Source organism: Nelumbo nucifera, chromosome 8, assembly GCF_055504915.1.
Source record: "Nelumbo nucifera cultivar China Antique chromosome 8, China Antique-T2T, whole genome shotgun sequence".
Lineage (NCBI taxonomy): Eukaryota > Viridiplantae > Streptophyta > Magnoliopsida > Proteales > Nelumbonaceae > Nelumbo > Nelumbo nucifera.
Window position 1 is genome coordinate 52,450,108 of NC_142656.1, and position 18,748 is coordinate 52,468,855.

The 18,748-nt window shown below is 38.2% G+C and overlaps 1 protein-coding gene across 2 annotated transcripts in view; it reads left to right on the top strand.

The window, feature by feature from the left end:
• Positions 1 to 18,748, top strand: part of LOC104601579 (Pseudouridine synthase family protein) — a 41,893-nt gene that overhangs the window by 2,731 nt on the left and 20,414 nt on the right. For both annotated transcript variants that reach the window (XM_010264960.3, XM_019198497.2), the window contains 2 exons: positions 12,976 to 13,023; positions 13,116 to 13,196. In XM_010264960.3, coding sequence (XP_010263262.1) covers positions 12,976 to 13,023; positions 13,116 to 13,196 — 129 coding nt within the window. The remainder of the gene's footprint in view (positions 1 to 12,975; positions 13,024 to 13,115; positions 13,197 to 18,748) is intronic.

Genomic DNA, 18,748 nt, shown 5'->3' on the forward strand with positions numbered 1-18,748 from the left:
TTTATCCTAAAAATTTCTGAACTTCCTTTCTTCCCACACAGTCCATACAACCACTGCTCTCGCACATTTCCACAAAATTCTGCCTCTTCTATTTGTGCATCTCAGGAAGGATGGGCTAAAGAGACTTTCCAAACTAATAGGAGGGCTCCACCTACAACCAAAGAAAGAGTAGAACCATTCCCAAATACATAAAGCAAAAGGGCAGGAAATAAAGAGATGGAAAACAATCTCACCATTCAACTTACACAAAATGCACCAATAGGGAGACAAACACCAATTTGGTCTTTTCTTTTGCAACAGATCACCTGTATTGATGCTCTTATGATAAGCTTCCCAACAAAAGGCACTAACTTTTGCAACAGATCACCCGGTTGCTGTTCACTCCACCATTCCTTCATTCTTTGTTTGAATATAGGAAGGGTTAGCTACAAGTTCTCAAACCTAAAAGGGGTAGGGCCACCGACGACTCCTTGTTGGAAGGCACAGATTGGCCAATGGTTAGAGGAAAGTCTCGGCAAAGCTCTCCCTAATAAACCACTCCAGTGCTCTTCCCAATGAACTAAAACCAAGAACCTGTCCAATTTAGAGAAGATCGGATTAGCTTGAAGGTTGGACCAAGTAAATCTAGATTGCCCCAGAGGTATGTCTCTCAAGTCATAGGAATCAATAAAAGCACTGAAATTCCTCATGCTGGTTGTTACTCTCTACCTGGTATTGCCCATTTCTTCTACAAATCTTACCATATTAAAGTCTCCGCAAATAAACCAAGGCCCTTCCCATAAACCCCTGATATCAGCCAACTCTTCCCACATTAGGTTTCTTTCTTTATATGAATTGGGACCATAAACACTTGTTAACACCCATTCAAGCCCATCATGGACATTTTTCAATTTAACCGACACAGTGAAGTTCCCTATTAGTTCTTCAGAGTACTGAACTAACTCCTTCCAAACAGTTATTATACCCCCGGAGGCACCCCAAGAAGGATGGAGACTCTAACTTAATTTTCTTTCACCCTAAAAGCTTCTAACCCAACTCCTATCCAGCTCATGAATCTTAAACTCTTGGATTAGAAGAATATTCGACTTTTCTATTCTTAGAAGTTCCTTAATTGTTCTCCTCTTTGTGGCACTCCCTAACCCCCTTACATTCCTGTGAACTAAATTCAGAGCAAGAAGAAAACAGATCTAGGGGTGTCTAGAATAGTTGACCCCCACCCCAAAGAGTCTCTTTTATATTAAAGAGATAGAAGATATGTATAGTTAAAAGAATTTCCTTATAGGGCTGAAAGATAAAAAGAACAAATAAAATAATAAGAATACAATACTGTACAAGGACTACTCTAATAGTGTACATCAAGATATATCTTCGCACTCCCCCTTAAACTGATGTGTAGACATCAGCATTAGTTTGCCCACAGGAATGAGATGTTGACTTTTAGTCATGGCCTTGTGAAGATGTCAGCAATTTGCATGTGAGAGGCTACATGAGGAAGAGATATAGAGCCTGCAACAAGGAGGTTTTTAATAAAGTGAAAATCCACCTTGATATGTTTAATCCTCTCATGAATGACTGGATTAGATCCGATCTTGATAGCGTTGGTGTTGTCGGCATACAGAGGGATAGGAGTAGGAAGAGAAATACCAAGATCCATGAAAAGTGATTTCATCCAAACAATCTTGCTACATACAGAAGACATAGCTCTATACTCAGCTTTAGTGGAAGACTTAGAGACAATTTGCTGTTTCTTGCACTTCCAGGAGATGAGAGAGTCATCCATGAAGATGCACCAACTGGTAGTGGATTGATGAGTGTCAGGGCAACCAACCCAATCAGCATCCGCATAAACCTTTAACTGTATGGATGATGAAGAAGAGAAAAACAATCCCTGAGAGGTTGTGTCTCTAACATAACGGATAATGCGTCGAACAACAATCATATGAGGTTGTCTCGGGGCAGAGACAAATTGACTGATGACCTGAACAGCATGTGAAATATCAGGCCTGGTCATAGTAAGATAGATCAAAGAGCCAACAAGCTGACGGTATAAGGTAGCATCAGGAAGGATGAGGCCTTCGGATTTATATAGCTTGACGTTCAGCTCCAGGGGGTATCAACATGTTTCTCATTAGTGATTCCAGCTAGTTTGATGAGATCAGAGGCGTATTTTTGTTGACAAATAAAATACCCTCAACTGCTACGATGAACCTCCAAACCCAAGAAGTAAGTAAGAGGACCCAGGTCCTTCATGTGAAATGAGTTATGAAGTTAGGACTTCAGCTAACAAATGCTGTCATGATCACTGAAGACTCACCCTTGGTAGATAGTGTCTGTTGCTGGTCTATCTGTTGCTGGATAGGCCCGGGGCTGAGTCTTTTTCTGAGAGCCCTTAGTTGGTCCGACTAGACAGTCTGGAATGATGTGACCATGTTGCTTGCAATAGGTACACACATTCTTCTTCTTACAATGAGATTCAACATGTCCGAAACCCTTACACTCATAGCACTGGGTTTTGGAGAAGTCGTCGGAGGTTGGCTTCTTACCCCCATGAGCAACAAAGGCTGTTTCAGCCCCAACTTCAGCCATTTTCCTATCAAACCCGGCTGTAGTGAGAAGTCTAGTCTCTTCCCTTAGAAGTTCCCTTAAAACTTAAAACAAAATCCATATCTAGAAGTGTTCCCCTACTCAGAATGTTGGACCTGATTATCTCATATTCAGGTCTAAGTCTCATCAAGAACTGAGTCACCTTTATCTTCTCAAAGTGCTTATGAAGATATTTCACACACTCCACTGGATCTAAGGGTTCAATGTGAACAATCTCATATTTAGCCCATAAATCAAGAAAACCAGAATAATACTCCTGTATCCTCCTATCTCCTTGGCTGTAAGAGAATATTTCTGATTCCATCTGATATTGTTTAGATATGTTGGACTATTGATAAACTTTTTCTAGATACATGTACATCTCATATGATGTTTTCATTCTCCTCATGGGTACAGATATATGATAATTAATAGAACTCAGAATCCAAGAAACAAGTATACCGTTATCCAACTTCCATTGTTGTAGAGCTTTGGCCTCGGTCTCAGCTGGTTTGGTGACCGTTCCATTCAGATGTCCTTCTAAACCCTTTCCCTCAACATAAAAGTTGAAGTGGAACTTCCACATCCCATAGTTCTGTCCATTCATCTTTACAGGAATGATATCACCTCTATCTGAAGCCATTACAGCAAGAAAATAGCACAAAATAGGGTTCGGATGAAGTTTAAAGAGACTAAACTGAAGTAAAACTTGACCCAAAGACGAGTAAAATAGGCTGTAATCAATCCAAGAGAGTAAAGAAAACTGAGATAGAAACCCTTACTTTCACCGGAGATTGTTCAAGATCCAAAACAAAGAAAAGCTGAACACACAGTCCAGAAAAGGAAAGTCTGGGCGCAGCAGCCAAGAAGAAGAGTCTAGATCTCTCTCAAAACTTCACGGATCTCCGTAAAAATTTCAGAATATGTTGAGAAGGGCTAGGCGACAACTCCTTTCAATTCTTGCTGCAAACGGAGGTCAAACAAGAGAGATCCAATAAAATCTCTCTCTCTAGATGTGCAGAAAACAGAAAAGGGGTTCCTGGAGAGATCAAAACAGTCCAGGACCACTTGGCAGAGATGTAGGTTCTCAATAGGTCACGAAAACAAGGTGGATCAGAGAGAAGGAAGATCAAAGAGCAACCTGCTCTGATACCATGTGAACTGAATTCAGAGCAAGAAGAAAACAGATGTAGGGGTGTCCAGAACATAGTTTTCAAGGCGCCTAGGCAAGGCTAGGCGACCACAGGGCGCCCAGGCGCCTAGGTGTTGGAATTTTAAAATGCTTGTTTTATTGACTTTTTACTTTATATATGCTTTTCAGACATGTAATTCAGCCATAAAAAAAACATTTGATTCAATTCAGCCATACAATCACTGAATCAGCCATAAAAAAATCAGTCATAAAAAATTTGAATGAGAAGAAGAATCAGCCATAAACATTTGATTCAAGTTTCAGATTCAAGACATTTAATTCAGCCATAAAAAAATCAGCCACATAATCATATATACTAATGATATCAAAAAATTTGAATGAGAAGAAGAAGAATTAAAGAAGAGATTAAAAACTGAGATGATTCAAGACTTCAAGTGTGAAACTGTGAATGACTGAAGGGAGGAGAAGAGTAGGGCGGAGCCCCTGTTTTTTTCAAAAAAAAAAAAGGGACTCATGGGGCGGACTGACGACTGAGAGTGAGAGTGACTGATTGAGAACACCACTCATGGGGTGGGTGGAAGAAGAAGAAGAAGAAGAAGAAGAAGAAGAAGAAGTGGAGAAAGGGAGGACTGAGGAGTATAGGGGCGGAGCCCCTGTTTTTTCGGAAAAAAAAAGTAAAAAATGCTGAAACTCTGAAATCTGAAGAAGAAGAAGAAGAAGAAGAAGAAGAAGAAGAGGTGACCTTCAAAAACCGCCTAGTCGCCTTGACCACTATGGTCCAAAATAGTCAACCCTCACCCCAAAGAGTCTCTTTTATATTAAAGAGATAAAAGATATGTACAGTTACAAGAATGCCCTTACAGGGCTGAAAGATAAAAAGAACAAATAAAATAATAAGAATACGATATTGTACAACAAGGACTACTCTAATAGTGTACATCAAGATATATCTTCACAATTCCAACTGATAAATTTCATTTCAGCACTTGAAAAAGATACCCTGACCTCCTTTCTTTCCATAAACCCCCTTTCCTTCTACCTCCCCTTGCACTGAATTTCTTATCCCCTTCGACATCATTAACTAACTTCTCCACTTCATTCATCTTTTTCTTTCTTTTTTCCTCTTTACCCTTCCTTATCCTTGGACAATCCTGTGTTTCCTTGGGTGGTTTGACTTCTAAGCCCATTTTAATGGCTAACACTCCCATTGGATCCTTTCCAAAGTTCTCCACATTACTTGCTTTATCCTCTCTCCCCTTCTCTAAAACCTCATTGGTTCTTTTCCTACATATATAGTCTTCTTCCCCAACTTCCTTTTCTCTAGTTTCTGCAATCTCCTCAATCTTCTCACCCTCCAACTCCTTTCTGTTTTGCTTTTCCTTCACAAAAGGTTCCTCCCTAATCCCTATTCACTTCCAACTTCTTGCTTACTTCCTTAAATCTTTCTTTTGTGGCTTCCCTTTTAGGATTACAAGATCCTTCTAATCTATCCTCCTGATTCTCTTCATTAGATCTTCGGTTTTGGTTGGGCTTAGTTAGGTCCCTGGTTGGATGCTGGACGATCTGCACAAGTTTCACACCGCAATTAGCAGCAAAAACTAAAACGATAGGAGTGACTGAGTTACCTGAAGAAGAGAAACTTTTGAGCGGGACTTGTGGAGACCCCTGGATAGGTTCCTTATCCTATTCAATCTCGTGAGTCCTTTCCCCCCATGTAGCCAGTCTGAGCATCTTGGGCAGAGCAGATATGTGCATCCGTCTGGGCCAAAATTGAGCTTGCCTCTGAGATCAATCATCTGTGCAGTTGTACTGGTTCGACTACTTATCTGACCTCCTTACCTCCTGTTTTTGCCATTGACAAGTTAAAGTTACTTCTCTTTGATTTTGGTGTAGCCCCTGTATAATTTGGTCGGTACTCTCTTTGATTTTATACTCTCTGAGTTGCACTTCAGTGTCTTTGTCTGGGGCTATGCTCTTCTTTTTCTTAGCCTCCATCTCTTTCATAGTCTGGCAAAAAGTACGAGCAACCTCTTCCTCTGAGAGACGTGTACAACTAACTCTGTCTGCGTCAAAGAGACCCAAAAGGTGGAAATCGTCTTCTAGATCCATCAGCATTTGCACTGTTCCCTCCACACTACCGATACTAGATTCATCTTCAGAACAACTGTCTTCCTCTTCGTTTTCCTCACAGTTGATCCAACCACTGTCATCGAAAACCACTTTCTGCTCATCATTAAGTCTTGAATACCTTGGATTGGGTTGGTCGGAAGGGGACTGAACCTTAACCCAATAAAGTGTACAAGAGGAATCTTTTCTGATAGCCATCGATGAAGACAATGATATACAGTTCTTATCATCCTCCATCGATTTCAAAGTACCCTGGCATGTGACTTTTAAAATGTCACCTGTGCATGGTCGAACCACAGGCTCATCCCACCAGTTCAGACCAGTTTCTCCAATTTTTAACTCTGGCTCGCCCCTTTCTTAAGCGCCTCCCTATTGGATTGAAAATTAGATTCAAATCCATTTAAAATTATCTCAGAATTAGGAAGTTGGATCGTCTCTTTCTCCTCATTTGACGATAACCCTCTCAAATTCAATGCTCTTGTTGCTTCCCGTTCATTAGAGGCCTTTTCTCTGCCATGTGGCCACCAACTTGCCATGTCATCTTCTTCTTCAATCTCTTGCTTCAATCTCCACAGAGACGCTTTGACTTCCAACATTATCCAGAGAGTACACCATTCACCATTGGTAAACAACTTCAGATTGTGTGGGATCATCTCTGGTTTTGCTCTCACAATCTTCATTCTTGCGGCTCTCAGGTCGGAGAAATTGAAATCAATTATAACACCCCCACAAACTACAGTTATTTTATCCAGAACTCGGACCTTCCACAGATTAAAGGGAAATCTGATCTGATCTCTATTTGTCTTCCATCCAACACCCTTTCGTTGCAGGCAGGAAACAACCTTTTAAGCATCACCCACCCCTCTCTGGTCGACAGCTCCATAGTTTCAATGACGGCTCCTCTGAAGTTAATTACAACTTTCTTCTCATCAAACGGCATTACCCAGGGAGAGTATTCAAAGTGGAAAATGGCTTTGAGGCCTGCCCAAAACACCATCCAAATCCTCTATTTTCTTCCTGCAGATATTGCCTTCCTTTTCTTCCAATCTTCCATTGTCATCTCCACCATGACCTTTGGTAGGGTTAAACCACCATCAAGTCTTCTTTTTTTAGTTTGCTGATAAAAAAAAGTCTTCCTTTTCCCTTCCCTCTAGAAGGCAGATGAGTTGCTTTCGATTGTTTCCAAGGTTTCAATTAACATGATGAAGGAGCCCCTTTCGTTGCGTTTCACAGTTGCAGAGTACTCCCTTCCTTACTAATCTCACTCCCCCACCTTGGTGAAGTGGAAGATAACACCGCACCATCAATGAATCCCTTGAAGCAGTCCAGGGATTCCTTAACCAACACCACCGTCACTTCTCTATTCTCTCTGATTTTCACCAAGGACCCTCTGTTCATCTCCTCAAAAAAGAAGTTTTTCTTTTCCACTGTCACTTCCTTCCTCCACTTTGCCGCCAGAGTAAAGCTCGCATCTCCCTGGTTCCAACCTTCCATCTCTCTTCTATATGGCACTACGGATGTTGGACTTGCTTGAAGCCCACATCTCAGGATATATGATTAAACTTAAAGCCTGCAGACATACATATCTTTCTACATTTGCATGAAATTTTTTAGCTTCAGTATTTTCTTTTCTTCTTTTTAAATAAATTGTTTGGATTTGTTTTCGCTAGGTTTTGTATAGTAAATCCATAGTTGCCAAGGCAACGCCTAGGCAACAAGGCGCCCTTGGAGGCTCGCCTCGCCCAATCGCGTAGCAGTTTTGTATACTGCCTTATAAAATACTTTTATGTTGTTACTTTTTTGAGATTATAATTATAAAATAGACATTATTAAACAAAAATATTCATTTTTTGTGTTTATAAACTAATTTCTTTTTATTATTTTCTTATTTGTTAGGGTTTAATCACAAACATTGCTAACTGCTGTATTGAACCTTCAAAGACTTCAGAATTTAAACCAATAAGTAAGGGAAAAACTTGAAGTTTTGTCTAATCAACACATTTCTACTTCTTCTTCTTCTTCTTCTTCTTCCACCTTTTCTTTTCTTCTTTTCCTATAACAAAAATAGGGGTTTGATCCCCATATTTTTTGAATTTTCTTTTCTTTCTTCTTTTTCTTCTCATAAATATGTTGATTTTCTACACATAAACATGAAGTTTATAATTTTCTTATGAAAATTATGGATAGTTATTAAGGAAAGATGGTTATGGAACCTAGGGAACTACCTAGGATATGTATTTTTCACTTAAATCGCCTAGGCGACTAGGCATCAAGGCACCCCCCTGTTGCCTAGCCTCACCTTGGCGCCTTGAAAACTATGAGTAAATCAGAGATTCATTGTCATCATCATCATAATCATTTAAGCCTTGTCCCAACTCCCAACTATAAGGAGTCGGTTGTATGAATCCTATTTCACCATTCTGTTCCATTTAAGTGCCATATCCATTGCTTAATTATGGTGCTTAAATCATTTCTTATTACTTCCACCCAAGTTCTTTTCAGTCTGCTTTTAGCTTTTCTAGCCCCTTCAACTTGTAACATATTGCTTTTTTTCTAACAAGTGTTGTAGATGGTCTTCTATGCACATGAATAAATTATCTCAATCTACTTTCTCTCATTTTATCACCTATTGGTGTTGGGTCCCTTCGAATGACTTCATTTCTAACCTCGTCCTTTCTAATTTTACCACGATATCTAAGCATTTGCATTTTATCTATTTTTTTGGACATGTTGTTTCTTAACTGCCCAATATTCCGTTCCATACAATATAGCTGCTCTTAGAATTTTCCTTTTAGCCAAAGTGGTATTTTCCTCTCACATAAGACTAATCCCCCCCCGCCCAATTTTGCCTAATCCAATGGGCAACATCTGCCTCAGTCTCTCTCTTGTTATGATTTTTTAAAGTAAAGGGATTATCAATGTTTTAAAAGCGCAAAAGGCACAGGGGCCAATAATTTGTGCTCGAGGCGACACCTTTTTGAAGCAAGGCCCAAAATACAAAAACAAAAGCTAAAAATAAAACGTCAAAAAATTCAAAAAAATGCAAAAAAATATTAAACATAATATTAATAAAAAGTATAAACTTCAGTTTTAAAATAAATGTTTTAGAAAACTTATTATCTAAAATTAAAATACATAAAAAAAAACAATTAAAGTGAATTCAAATGAAAATTTCGAAATAAAATCAAACATATTAAACATTTTCAAGCATGTAAAAACCACAATTTCTTTTTTTCCTCAATTGCATTACTTCAAGTAGGTAATGTGATCTAAGACATATTACATTCCTAATTCTACAAGCCGCCTTTGTGTCATGCCCCTCGAGGCAAGCTCAAACAAGTCCATGTTAGGGTCTTTAATTCTTAGTTCTCACACAAGAAATAATGATTTTATAAATTTAATTGTTGTTTAGGAAGATATTTTATTAGGATGATTGAATGAACAACATTAGCAAATAGGGGATTCTCGAAGCTTCGGTGGGCTTGCCTCAAGGGGCGTGGTATGGGGGTGGAGCCCTCAGCCCAGCTGCTAGGTTCAAAAAAAAGCAAAAAAACGTGAAATTTTCAAAAGGCGCACACCTAGGCTGAGGCACATGCCTAGGCGCACTAGCGTTCACCTTTTGAAAGGGCTGTGCCTAGGACCTATGTGAGGTGCATATCCTAAAATGCACCTCACCTGTGTGCCTAGGCACACCTTTTAAATAATTGGGGGCTATACAACTTTACATTATCAAATAAAACATCCCTATAAAAAGTCTGCTATTAATCAAACAATTAAAATTGTTATGTACTCCCAACCAAGAACACATTTTTTCCTTTGATTTTTGCAAGTACCACCTGCTCACAGAACTGATTTTCTAAAAAATTCCAGCAATCTTCTCTTCCCATACACAGTAAACACTGCAATAGGCATCAACCCCCACCACAGCCTTTCCTTTTTTGTGCAAACCTTGCATCTACCAACCAACCAAAAAACTCCATAATAGTTTGTGGGAAGCATCCAATCCATTCGAAAGTTTCCAAAACTATAGCCTAGATTTTGGATGTAAAAGTACAATTCCAAAATAAATGATTAGCAGTTTCCAAGTCACTAGGAAAAAGTACACAACCCACATTGTCCAGAATCATGCTTCTTCTACTCAATTTGTCTCTAGTCAAACACTTTTCAAGAGCTATAGTGCAAACCAAAAGCTTCACCTTGGAAGGGGCAACAAACGTCCAAATCCTACTAGCATGCTAACTTGTCTCTTGGTCTCCAATCCTAAGTGTACCCTAGTTTGGACTCCTATTATTAAATTTACATTGCATATATTTTATTTTTGTCCTACTTATTTTAGAACATCTTGCTTCTAATGCTAGTGTCCATAAACCTAATTTTGCATTTAATCCTTTGCTAGTTGTAAGTTTGGACATCATGGGAATTGCAATGGAGGCCATGTAAGCACATCACCATAGTGCATCCACATCACATTATAGACTTAAATCCACATCGTGATTCCGCCTTGCAATAACCACAAAATTGCAACAATCACTTTTGTCGTTATGATACGAAATAATGACTTGTTATCGCAACGCAAGCATAATATTCTTAACTAAAGAAATCCCACCACTACAATCTTGCCCCATGACTTGGTACAACATTGTAGTGGTCTCTTGCGCTACAATACATCCTGCCTTAACACCATATCACAACATCACGATAGCACAACTCCTCCACAACTAGGGGTGATCATCAAAAACCGGAAAACTGAAAAGTTGAATCAAACCGATGAAAACGAACAAAAAATTCTGGTTAACCGAACTGATCGGTTCAATTTCAGCTAACCAATATGAAAAGCAGTCGATTAACCAAACTATATAATATTATATATTATTTACAATATAATATATTACATATATTCCTAGTATTTATATTATATAGCTATATATTTATTTATAACATATATTGAAAATTCAAAAAAACCAAAAACCCAAAGAATTGAATCAATCAATCAGTTAACCAACTGGTTTCGGTTTTTAGTTTTCCAAAAACCAGCGGTACCAGTTCTGTTTGAAAAAAAGTCCCACTGTGAACACCCTATCCACAACCGGTCTTGCAATGTCACACCAATACTTCTGGTGTTCTCGAGAAATCTCTAAGGCATAATCAAGCTAGCTTCTAGAAGGGGGTAGTATTTGCATTGTACTCATGTATGAATCCTGAAGAGAAGGGTGGGAACACAGACCGTGGGATCTCTATGTAGACACGTGGCAACATCCCACTCAACTTGCCCGTTTTATATCTAATAGAATAACAAACTTTCCTACTTGGGATAGCTTCCCTCCTTTTACGTACCTCTTGTCTATAAATAGAGGAGGCCCGAAGCTCTCCTCACCCTAGTCTAGAGATCCCTACGTAAGCTCTGCCACATTGAAACCCTAGCCTCCCTCAAGCCTTCTACAATTCCCCATCTTCCCTCTTCCTCTCCCAGAGCCATCTACTGTCTTTTAGGTAGATCTCTCTATTGTCTTACCCTAACCTGCCTGCACTAGTAACTAGTTTAATAAATTAATACTATGTCATCAGCAAACATCAGATACCATGGGACCTCCTCTTGAATATGTTTAGTCAATTCATCTGTGACTAGTGCAAATAAATAAGGGTCAAGTGCTGAACCTTGGTGAAGAACTGAATATCCATTGTAACTGTAAAATCTAATGTCTCTCTCATAGGTGTTCTAACATTGGTTTATGCACCCCCATACATATCCTTAATTAGGTCTGCATATCTATTTGGGACTCCTTTCTTTTACGACACCCACCATATTACCTCTTTAAAGACTCTATCATATGCTTTCTCTAAATCAACAACAACCATATGAAGATCTCTCTTCTTCACATGGTCGATCTCCTTGGCATAAACCCAAATTGGTTTTCAAAAATTTTTGTTTCATGTCATAATCTTTGTTCGATTATTCTCTGCCAAAGTTTCATAGTGTTTTATGGGTTCAATTCAACGATAATTATTAGAACTTTATATATCACTCTTATTTTTAAATATAGACACCAATCACTGAGGGTATGGAATTCTTATTAAACAGTTTCCAAAGCCTAGAATCACTTTGAAGCACTGAACTTATAGAGAATTATTGGTCACATTGTAATGACACGCTTGGTATATTAAAGTAATTGAAGAACCCTATGTTTTTAAGAACTTCTCAAGCCTAAGGACTATAGTTGCTTTTGCATTTGAGTGATTCATGCAATCAATAGTTATCTATCATTCGGTGAAGCACTCAGTTGGGTGATCACATCGATGTGTATCTTTTACACACCCACATGTAAGTCTAAAGTCTCATTCAAGTGCTTGAGATTTTACCACCACATTCAATGACAACCATAGATGTGTCAACCATTTAAGTGAATCCTCCAGAATCATTCTCAGTTGGTATGTTTCAGGTCTATAAAGAACCAGGTTATTGAGTTTTCTACTTACTCATCATCTAATGCCCTACAATATTACTTGAGCACCTTCCAAAAAAATGAGTACATCCATATGATAGAATGCCTCATAAAAAAAGGTCTCATTATTGGTAATTTGCTTAAAAAAGTACAAGAGAGCATATTTAAATGAGAACATGAATGATGGAAATTAAATGTTCTAACAGAGGCAATTCAGCCATTAAATAGTTCATCCGCTACTTAATGTCTTATTCACTAAATGACAAAGCAACAAGTCCTTCAGAACTGCTAATTCAGCCATTGTCAAATGACCCCCGAGTCATCCACAAACTTTAGCAGTAATATGTAAGGACTTCCATTTGTAACTTTGAAACCATGAAACCAACCTCTCCTTTCTCTGTTTGAAGTCTTGGAAAATAGTCACATAACCTGCCCCCATTAGCTCACATGGGCTGATGGGCATGATATCTATCACACATGTCCTACACACGTGGATGGATCTATGGGTGTCCATGGTTTCCTCCATCCACTATTATAAAGTGATGCTTTAGGATTATGTTCTTTGTTGTCGTTCTTCAGTCTGATTCTACAGTTGCATTGTCAATTATAAATACAATTACACTGTTCTGAACCATGGAATTTCTGATTACTTCATGGGTTAGCAATTTTCAGGACTCTGCTATAATTGTGCTAAATAAACCCCCTAAGTTACCAGTTAAGGTAAGACTTTTATAAGCTCATACTTTTGATGTTCAATCTGACCAGCAACCTATGTGCATATCCATAACTTTGCATTTTTTTGATGTTTCTAGGGAAACCTGCCAGTTCATAATAGCATGGATGCCTTGGCAGAAGCTGCACTGTCTTATGGTTATGAGCAAGGTCCCAAATTGGTGAGCTCCTGTACCTCATCTTTTGTTTTGAGATAAGAAATGTAAATAATTCTATAAATTTTGGTGAATGCACCTGTTTTAAATGCCTTTTATTTTGGCTTTACTATTATTTAATGCGTAGGGAGGAGAAATTTATTTTGGAAGGCCTCCCCCAAAGCCATGGGGGGCTTCTCCAAGGTTCCATGTTTGAGGATGCTTTGGTGTATTTGCTTCAGTAATATTTTGTTTTAGTTCTGGCATCTTTTAGAGGTTTCATGAACTCGCATGTAGGAGAGCTGATTGTTGTATATTATCTTCTTCAACATCTTTTTGGTTTTCAATAAATTCATTTATGAAGATGTTGTGGCCAGATTCACATTCTCCTTTCTGAAAGGATGGTTGTAAAACTTTATAGCTGCTATCATCATAGTCAGAAAAACTATATATTACTGAATTGTGCCCACTTAGGAAATATAACTTGAAGAAGTATTTCTAGAACAAGAGTGTTTTAGGGGATAAGAAGCCCTACAGAACTTCATTGTTGACCAATGAATGGACTAGTTAGTTTAGTGGACTCAAAGGCTAAACTTTGAATAATTCTCTCTAGGCTACATGGACTATCCTGGGAAGGAGTTTTTAGGGATGACTAAACTGATGTTATCCTAGAATACTTTGGTCTAGTGGGTAGTGGGCACAAGTCATTCTAAGAGAACTGATATCATCTAACTTGGAAGTTTAAAGCATCACTCTCTATGGGCTATCAGATAATACTTATCAAGGAAAACTTGGTGCCATCGGCTAGGGAACGACATATATAGTGGTCCTTGGAAATTGGAATTATGCTATCAGGTTAGAGAAGCGAGATCATTGATGTCCAGAGTAAGACATTGTTCCCTGGAATCTTAGATCAGCCAATTTGATTGCTGATAGTTTGGCAAGAATCTGCATCAATTAGTTATACTCAGTTTCCCTGGGATTAGATCAGCCAGTTTGATTACTGATCATTTGACAAGAATCTATGCATCAAAGAGTTGTACTCGGTAATCTTGTTGATATAGGGGTCTTTGTAATATAAAATTGATGAAAAAGCTATTCTAAGCAAGTGGTTGTGGTGATGTCAGATAATGCCAAACTTTATGTAGGAAGCTAGTGGTGGACAAATATGGTTTGATTTGATCTATTTGCAGCCATATCAACTTATTGAACTAATATTTTGGACATTGCTCCTTGACTTCTCAACATTGTTCCATGGCATTCACCTATCACACAAGACTCCGGATGCTCCCCTCCATTTTGCCATCTTACTCTTAATTCTATGGACAACATCCTCTTCAACCTCTCCTTTGTTATGGATTATTGAACCAAAGTAAAGGAAGAGGCCACATTGAATTATCTCTTAGTCTCCAATCCTGAGTATACCCTGATTTGCATTCTATTATTATTGATAAATTTATATTGCACATATTCTATTCTAATCTTGCTTATTTTAAAATCTCTTGTTTCTAAGGCATTTGTCCATGAACCTAGTTTTGAATTAATCCTTTATTTCATCAATTAATACTATGCCATTAGCAAACTTTTTTGTTATGCCACTTATCCAAGGAATTATTTAAATTGTCCAAATCTTGCAATCTTTGGTTCATAAACCATTATTTACAGGCACATATTGACATAGAAAGTGATGTGGTCAATAAAATAACAAGATTGTGACCCCACCAGCCACCACATACATAACATGTGGTCTCCCAGTTTTCAGCCCTTGGCAATCCATTTGAGCCCCAGTATAACACTTGTCTAATATTTTATTTATTCCTTTGGAAATTGTTTCATCCTTATAATGACTAGCAAAAGGGCACATCGGGTGAAAACATTAAAGTTATCTGCTGATTTCAAGACAGAAGACTTCTTCAGATATAGGGGAGCAATTTCTAACACTGCATCTTGAAGATCTATAGCAAATGAGGTCTGGTCCCCTCCCACTGCTGGGTGGAAGAAATTAAATTTTGATAGTAGTTGTTTGGGAAATAAGGGAAAAGAATGGAAATATTTTAGCCATGTACTGAGGCCCAAGGTTCAAAATATTGATACGCCCGATGCACCGGTAGGGGCGTATCAGGCGAATTGGTACTGCTTTTTGTTGCTTTTTTTTTTTATTTTTTTTCGCAAGCAGTTCAAGGGGGCCGGTTTAGGGCTCCTCCACCCGGAATGATACGTATCGGCCGATACGTGTCAATACTTTGAACTTTGCTGAGGTCCTATTCAGCATGGTGATGTGGTTAGATCAGAACTGATGGCAGCAGTGTACGGTGTTGAAAAAGCTAAAGAAATGGGGATTAACAGGCTGGTTAAGGGGACTCAAAAATTGTTGTAAGCTGGCTGAAGAAGGGGGAAGGGGTAATATGGAAGCTAAGGAATGAGCTCAGGCACTTCAAGCAGATATCTAAAGACATGTTGGTTCAAATAAGATGGATTAGGAGATCAGCTAACAGCATGGCTGATGGTCTAGAAAAACAAGGAATTCAAAGACAATCTATGTTCTGGGCTGTTTTGTTATTAGTGGGATTTTCTTTTTGGCTTCTTTTTCTGCCCACAACTTCTTGTTGTATATGCTTTTTTAATCTAATGAATAAATTCTGTGTTTCTGATCCAAAAATAAAAAGACTAGCAAAAGGGCGCGTGCTTCGCACATGTAAGCTGACAACTAAAGAATAGGGAATATCAATATATCTGAATGGTTAAAGTTGATAGTATTGAATCATGGACATTCTTGGCAGTTTATTCTTTGCAGAGCACTTATGGTTACAAAAGTTTAGCAGATCACTGCTTCATGAAGAGATTTTGGTTATCATATGTTTTACCTAGAAAATTTTCTTTGTCCTGCAAGAGAATCTGGTCCTCGTATGTTTTACCTAGAGATTCTGGTTCTGGCCCTCATATTGTTTTACCTGAAATTTCTTATTGTGTAGATGACAGATCACCAGCATCCAATTATTAATTTGCATATGTTCTTATGAGTTATGAGGATTGATGAATATACTTGAGATAGGTAGAACTATACTTGAGGTCTTTAGCTAGTGTGACTTGATATAAGATAATAAGAGTATAATCTTTTTGGACTGAGCTTTCCAGTCTATTAGATTAGGCTTGCATGGAATCAGAAAATAATAAATATAGAACCTAAAAGATGATATCTAAGAGCTACGCTACATGGTCCTGTTCCTGTACTGGTCTGCCCAAGTTGCACCCTTGGCAGGTGAACATAAATCAATTCCATTACAACTGGTACCAGGCAAGGGCCCCTGTTACGCAGATGATATATATAATATTATCTTGATTCATTGCCTTCATTTTCTCTTCCTTCCTGGTCCAAGTGAACTCATACAACAATCACTATTACATCATTCAATAAATTGATCAAGAAAAAATATTAAAATAAAAGCAAATGAACGAGAATGAAGATCAAGAACTTTACATGCAGATTATGAGGAGATGATGGTAGTCTTTGAAAATACGGAGAACTCAAAACCGGGACAGAATATATGAAGAGAAACAAGAAGAAATATTGGACAATTCTTTTTTTTTTTTCAATCATAATTTCCATATTTTTAAGCTATCTCTAAATTTTTGGCCTCTCCATCAGCCTCTCCCAATGGTGTACCTGAACTTTGTCACGTAGAAATTTGATATATGTTTGTGAAAGTCAAAAGTACAGTTATATATTTCTCTATAAAATATAAGAAGATAACAAAAACTATTCCGTTCCCCTCATTCTTTAATTTAAATTTCTATCTGGTTATTCGAGGGTGGGTCTTGGTGCAATGGTTGGGTTGCTCCATTGCGACCTGGGTGACCAGGGTTCAAATCTTGGAAACAGCTTCTCTTTATGTGCAGGGGTAAGGTTGTGTACAAAAAATCATGAAAATGAAACAACACGATTACAATGAAAAGATAGAGAAATTTTATCAGACATGGAAAAAATCTAACAGAGCCTATGCTGTAGTTAAAAATTTCCAGATCTTTGTGGGGGCAGGATGAAGTCAAATTCTCTGTCTTAGTCCTTTTATCCATTTTTCATCCAATTGGAATTCTGAGGTTGAGTTCAAGCTAGGAGAGTCAATCCTGGAGCTGACCCTTTTCGTTTTTTCTGCCCAATCCTTACTTCATGAGTATCGGGATTTTGGAAAGAGAAGAATAGGAATATCTTCTAAGGGCAATACTGCACCCTTATCATTTCTCATCTTAAGATCAAACCAAGAGTCAATTTTAACTCTCTTGCTTATCACTTACCTTCAACAAGCTACTGCTATTATTAATGGAAGAAGCAGAGGAAGAATCACCAGTGGTGATTCCAGATTTGAGATTTCCAAGCAACCACCCCCTGATCAGAAAACCCTTTGTCCCTGAGAAACGTCTTTGCCTTCAATGATTGAATGAGTGAGAACACTTGCCTGCAAATTATTTTGGCATGTGAGCATAGATGATCCACATGTGAGTTAGAGAGACTCAAAGGAGAGAGAGGGGAAATCCTCAAAACAGTAATCATAAGTCTGGAATTCGAAAGCAGAACTAAAGAAAAGTAAAAAACAATGGTGAGAATCTAGAATAGGTATTAATGAGTTCAGAATGACTGAATGACTATTCTGGAAACCAAAGTTTGATCATCGACTGAACATGATTGTGAAATTCTCTTTTATATATAGGTTACAGGTAAGTCGTTCTATAAAAAAGATATGAATATATGATGCTTGATAGGGGTGATCATGGGCAGGGCCAGACCAGGCTTAGCACCTATGGTAAAGGCTATAGCCTGGGTCTGGGCCTGGAACATAAGCTTGAACGCAGGCTTGATTCTGCGTATATGACTTTTATGTGTATATATATATATATATTACTTTATATTATATGGCATATAACATGTGTATAAAATTTATTTCACACATTATATATGTAGGGTAAAAGACTTATGTTAAACCTCCCGTCACTTTTATCCTAAATACTGAAACATGCCCTCCTTTTTTATATTGGACTAAGAACTCCCATGTCTTGTGACGTCATAAGACAAAAGCCTCCCCTATGTTAACATTCCATCCACATCTGTTAGCATGTGACATCATGTGGGAGTTGTTTTTTCCTAAAACCCAATTCTGCCCTTTATTGCCCATTTCTCTATTCTCAGTTCACATATGCAAAAACATGATAGAGGTTTGCACCCCCCGTACCACCCAACCACTAACATCTCCGATCCACAAATGGCTGCCTCTCACCAGCAACACCACGACACTATTTATTTTGGTATTGCCACTTCGCTCATTTGGGTCGAGTTTTGGCTATTGGCTAGACATCGTTACATCTGGATTGTTGATAGAGTGGCTGCAGAACATGACTTTGGAGGTTGCTTGGACTGATTTCTTAATCGTAGTGCTTCATATTGTGGGCTATTTGGATTGTTAGAAACAGGGTGGCATTCCATGAGGGGTTCTCCTAATGCTACTCACAGAATCCAGAGGATTTATATGTTAGTGGTTGAATTATTACCCAAAATAAATGCTTTCTTGGTAAAAGTTTGTCAAAAA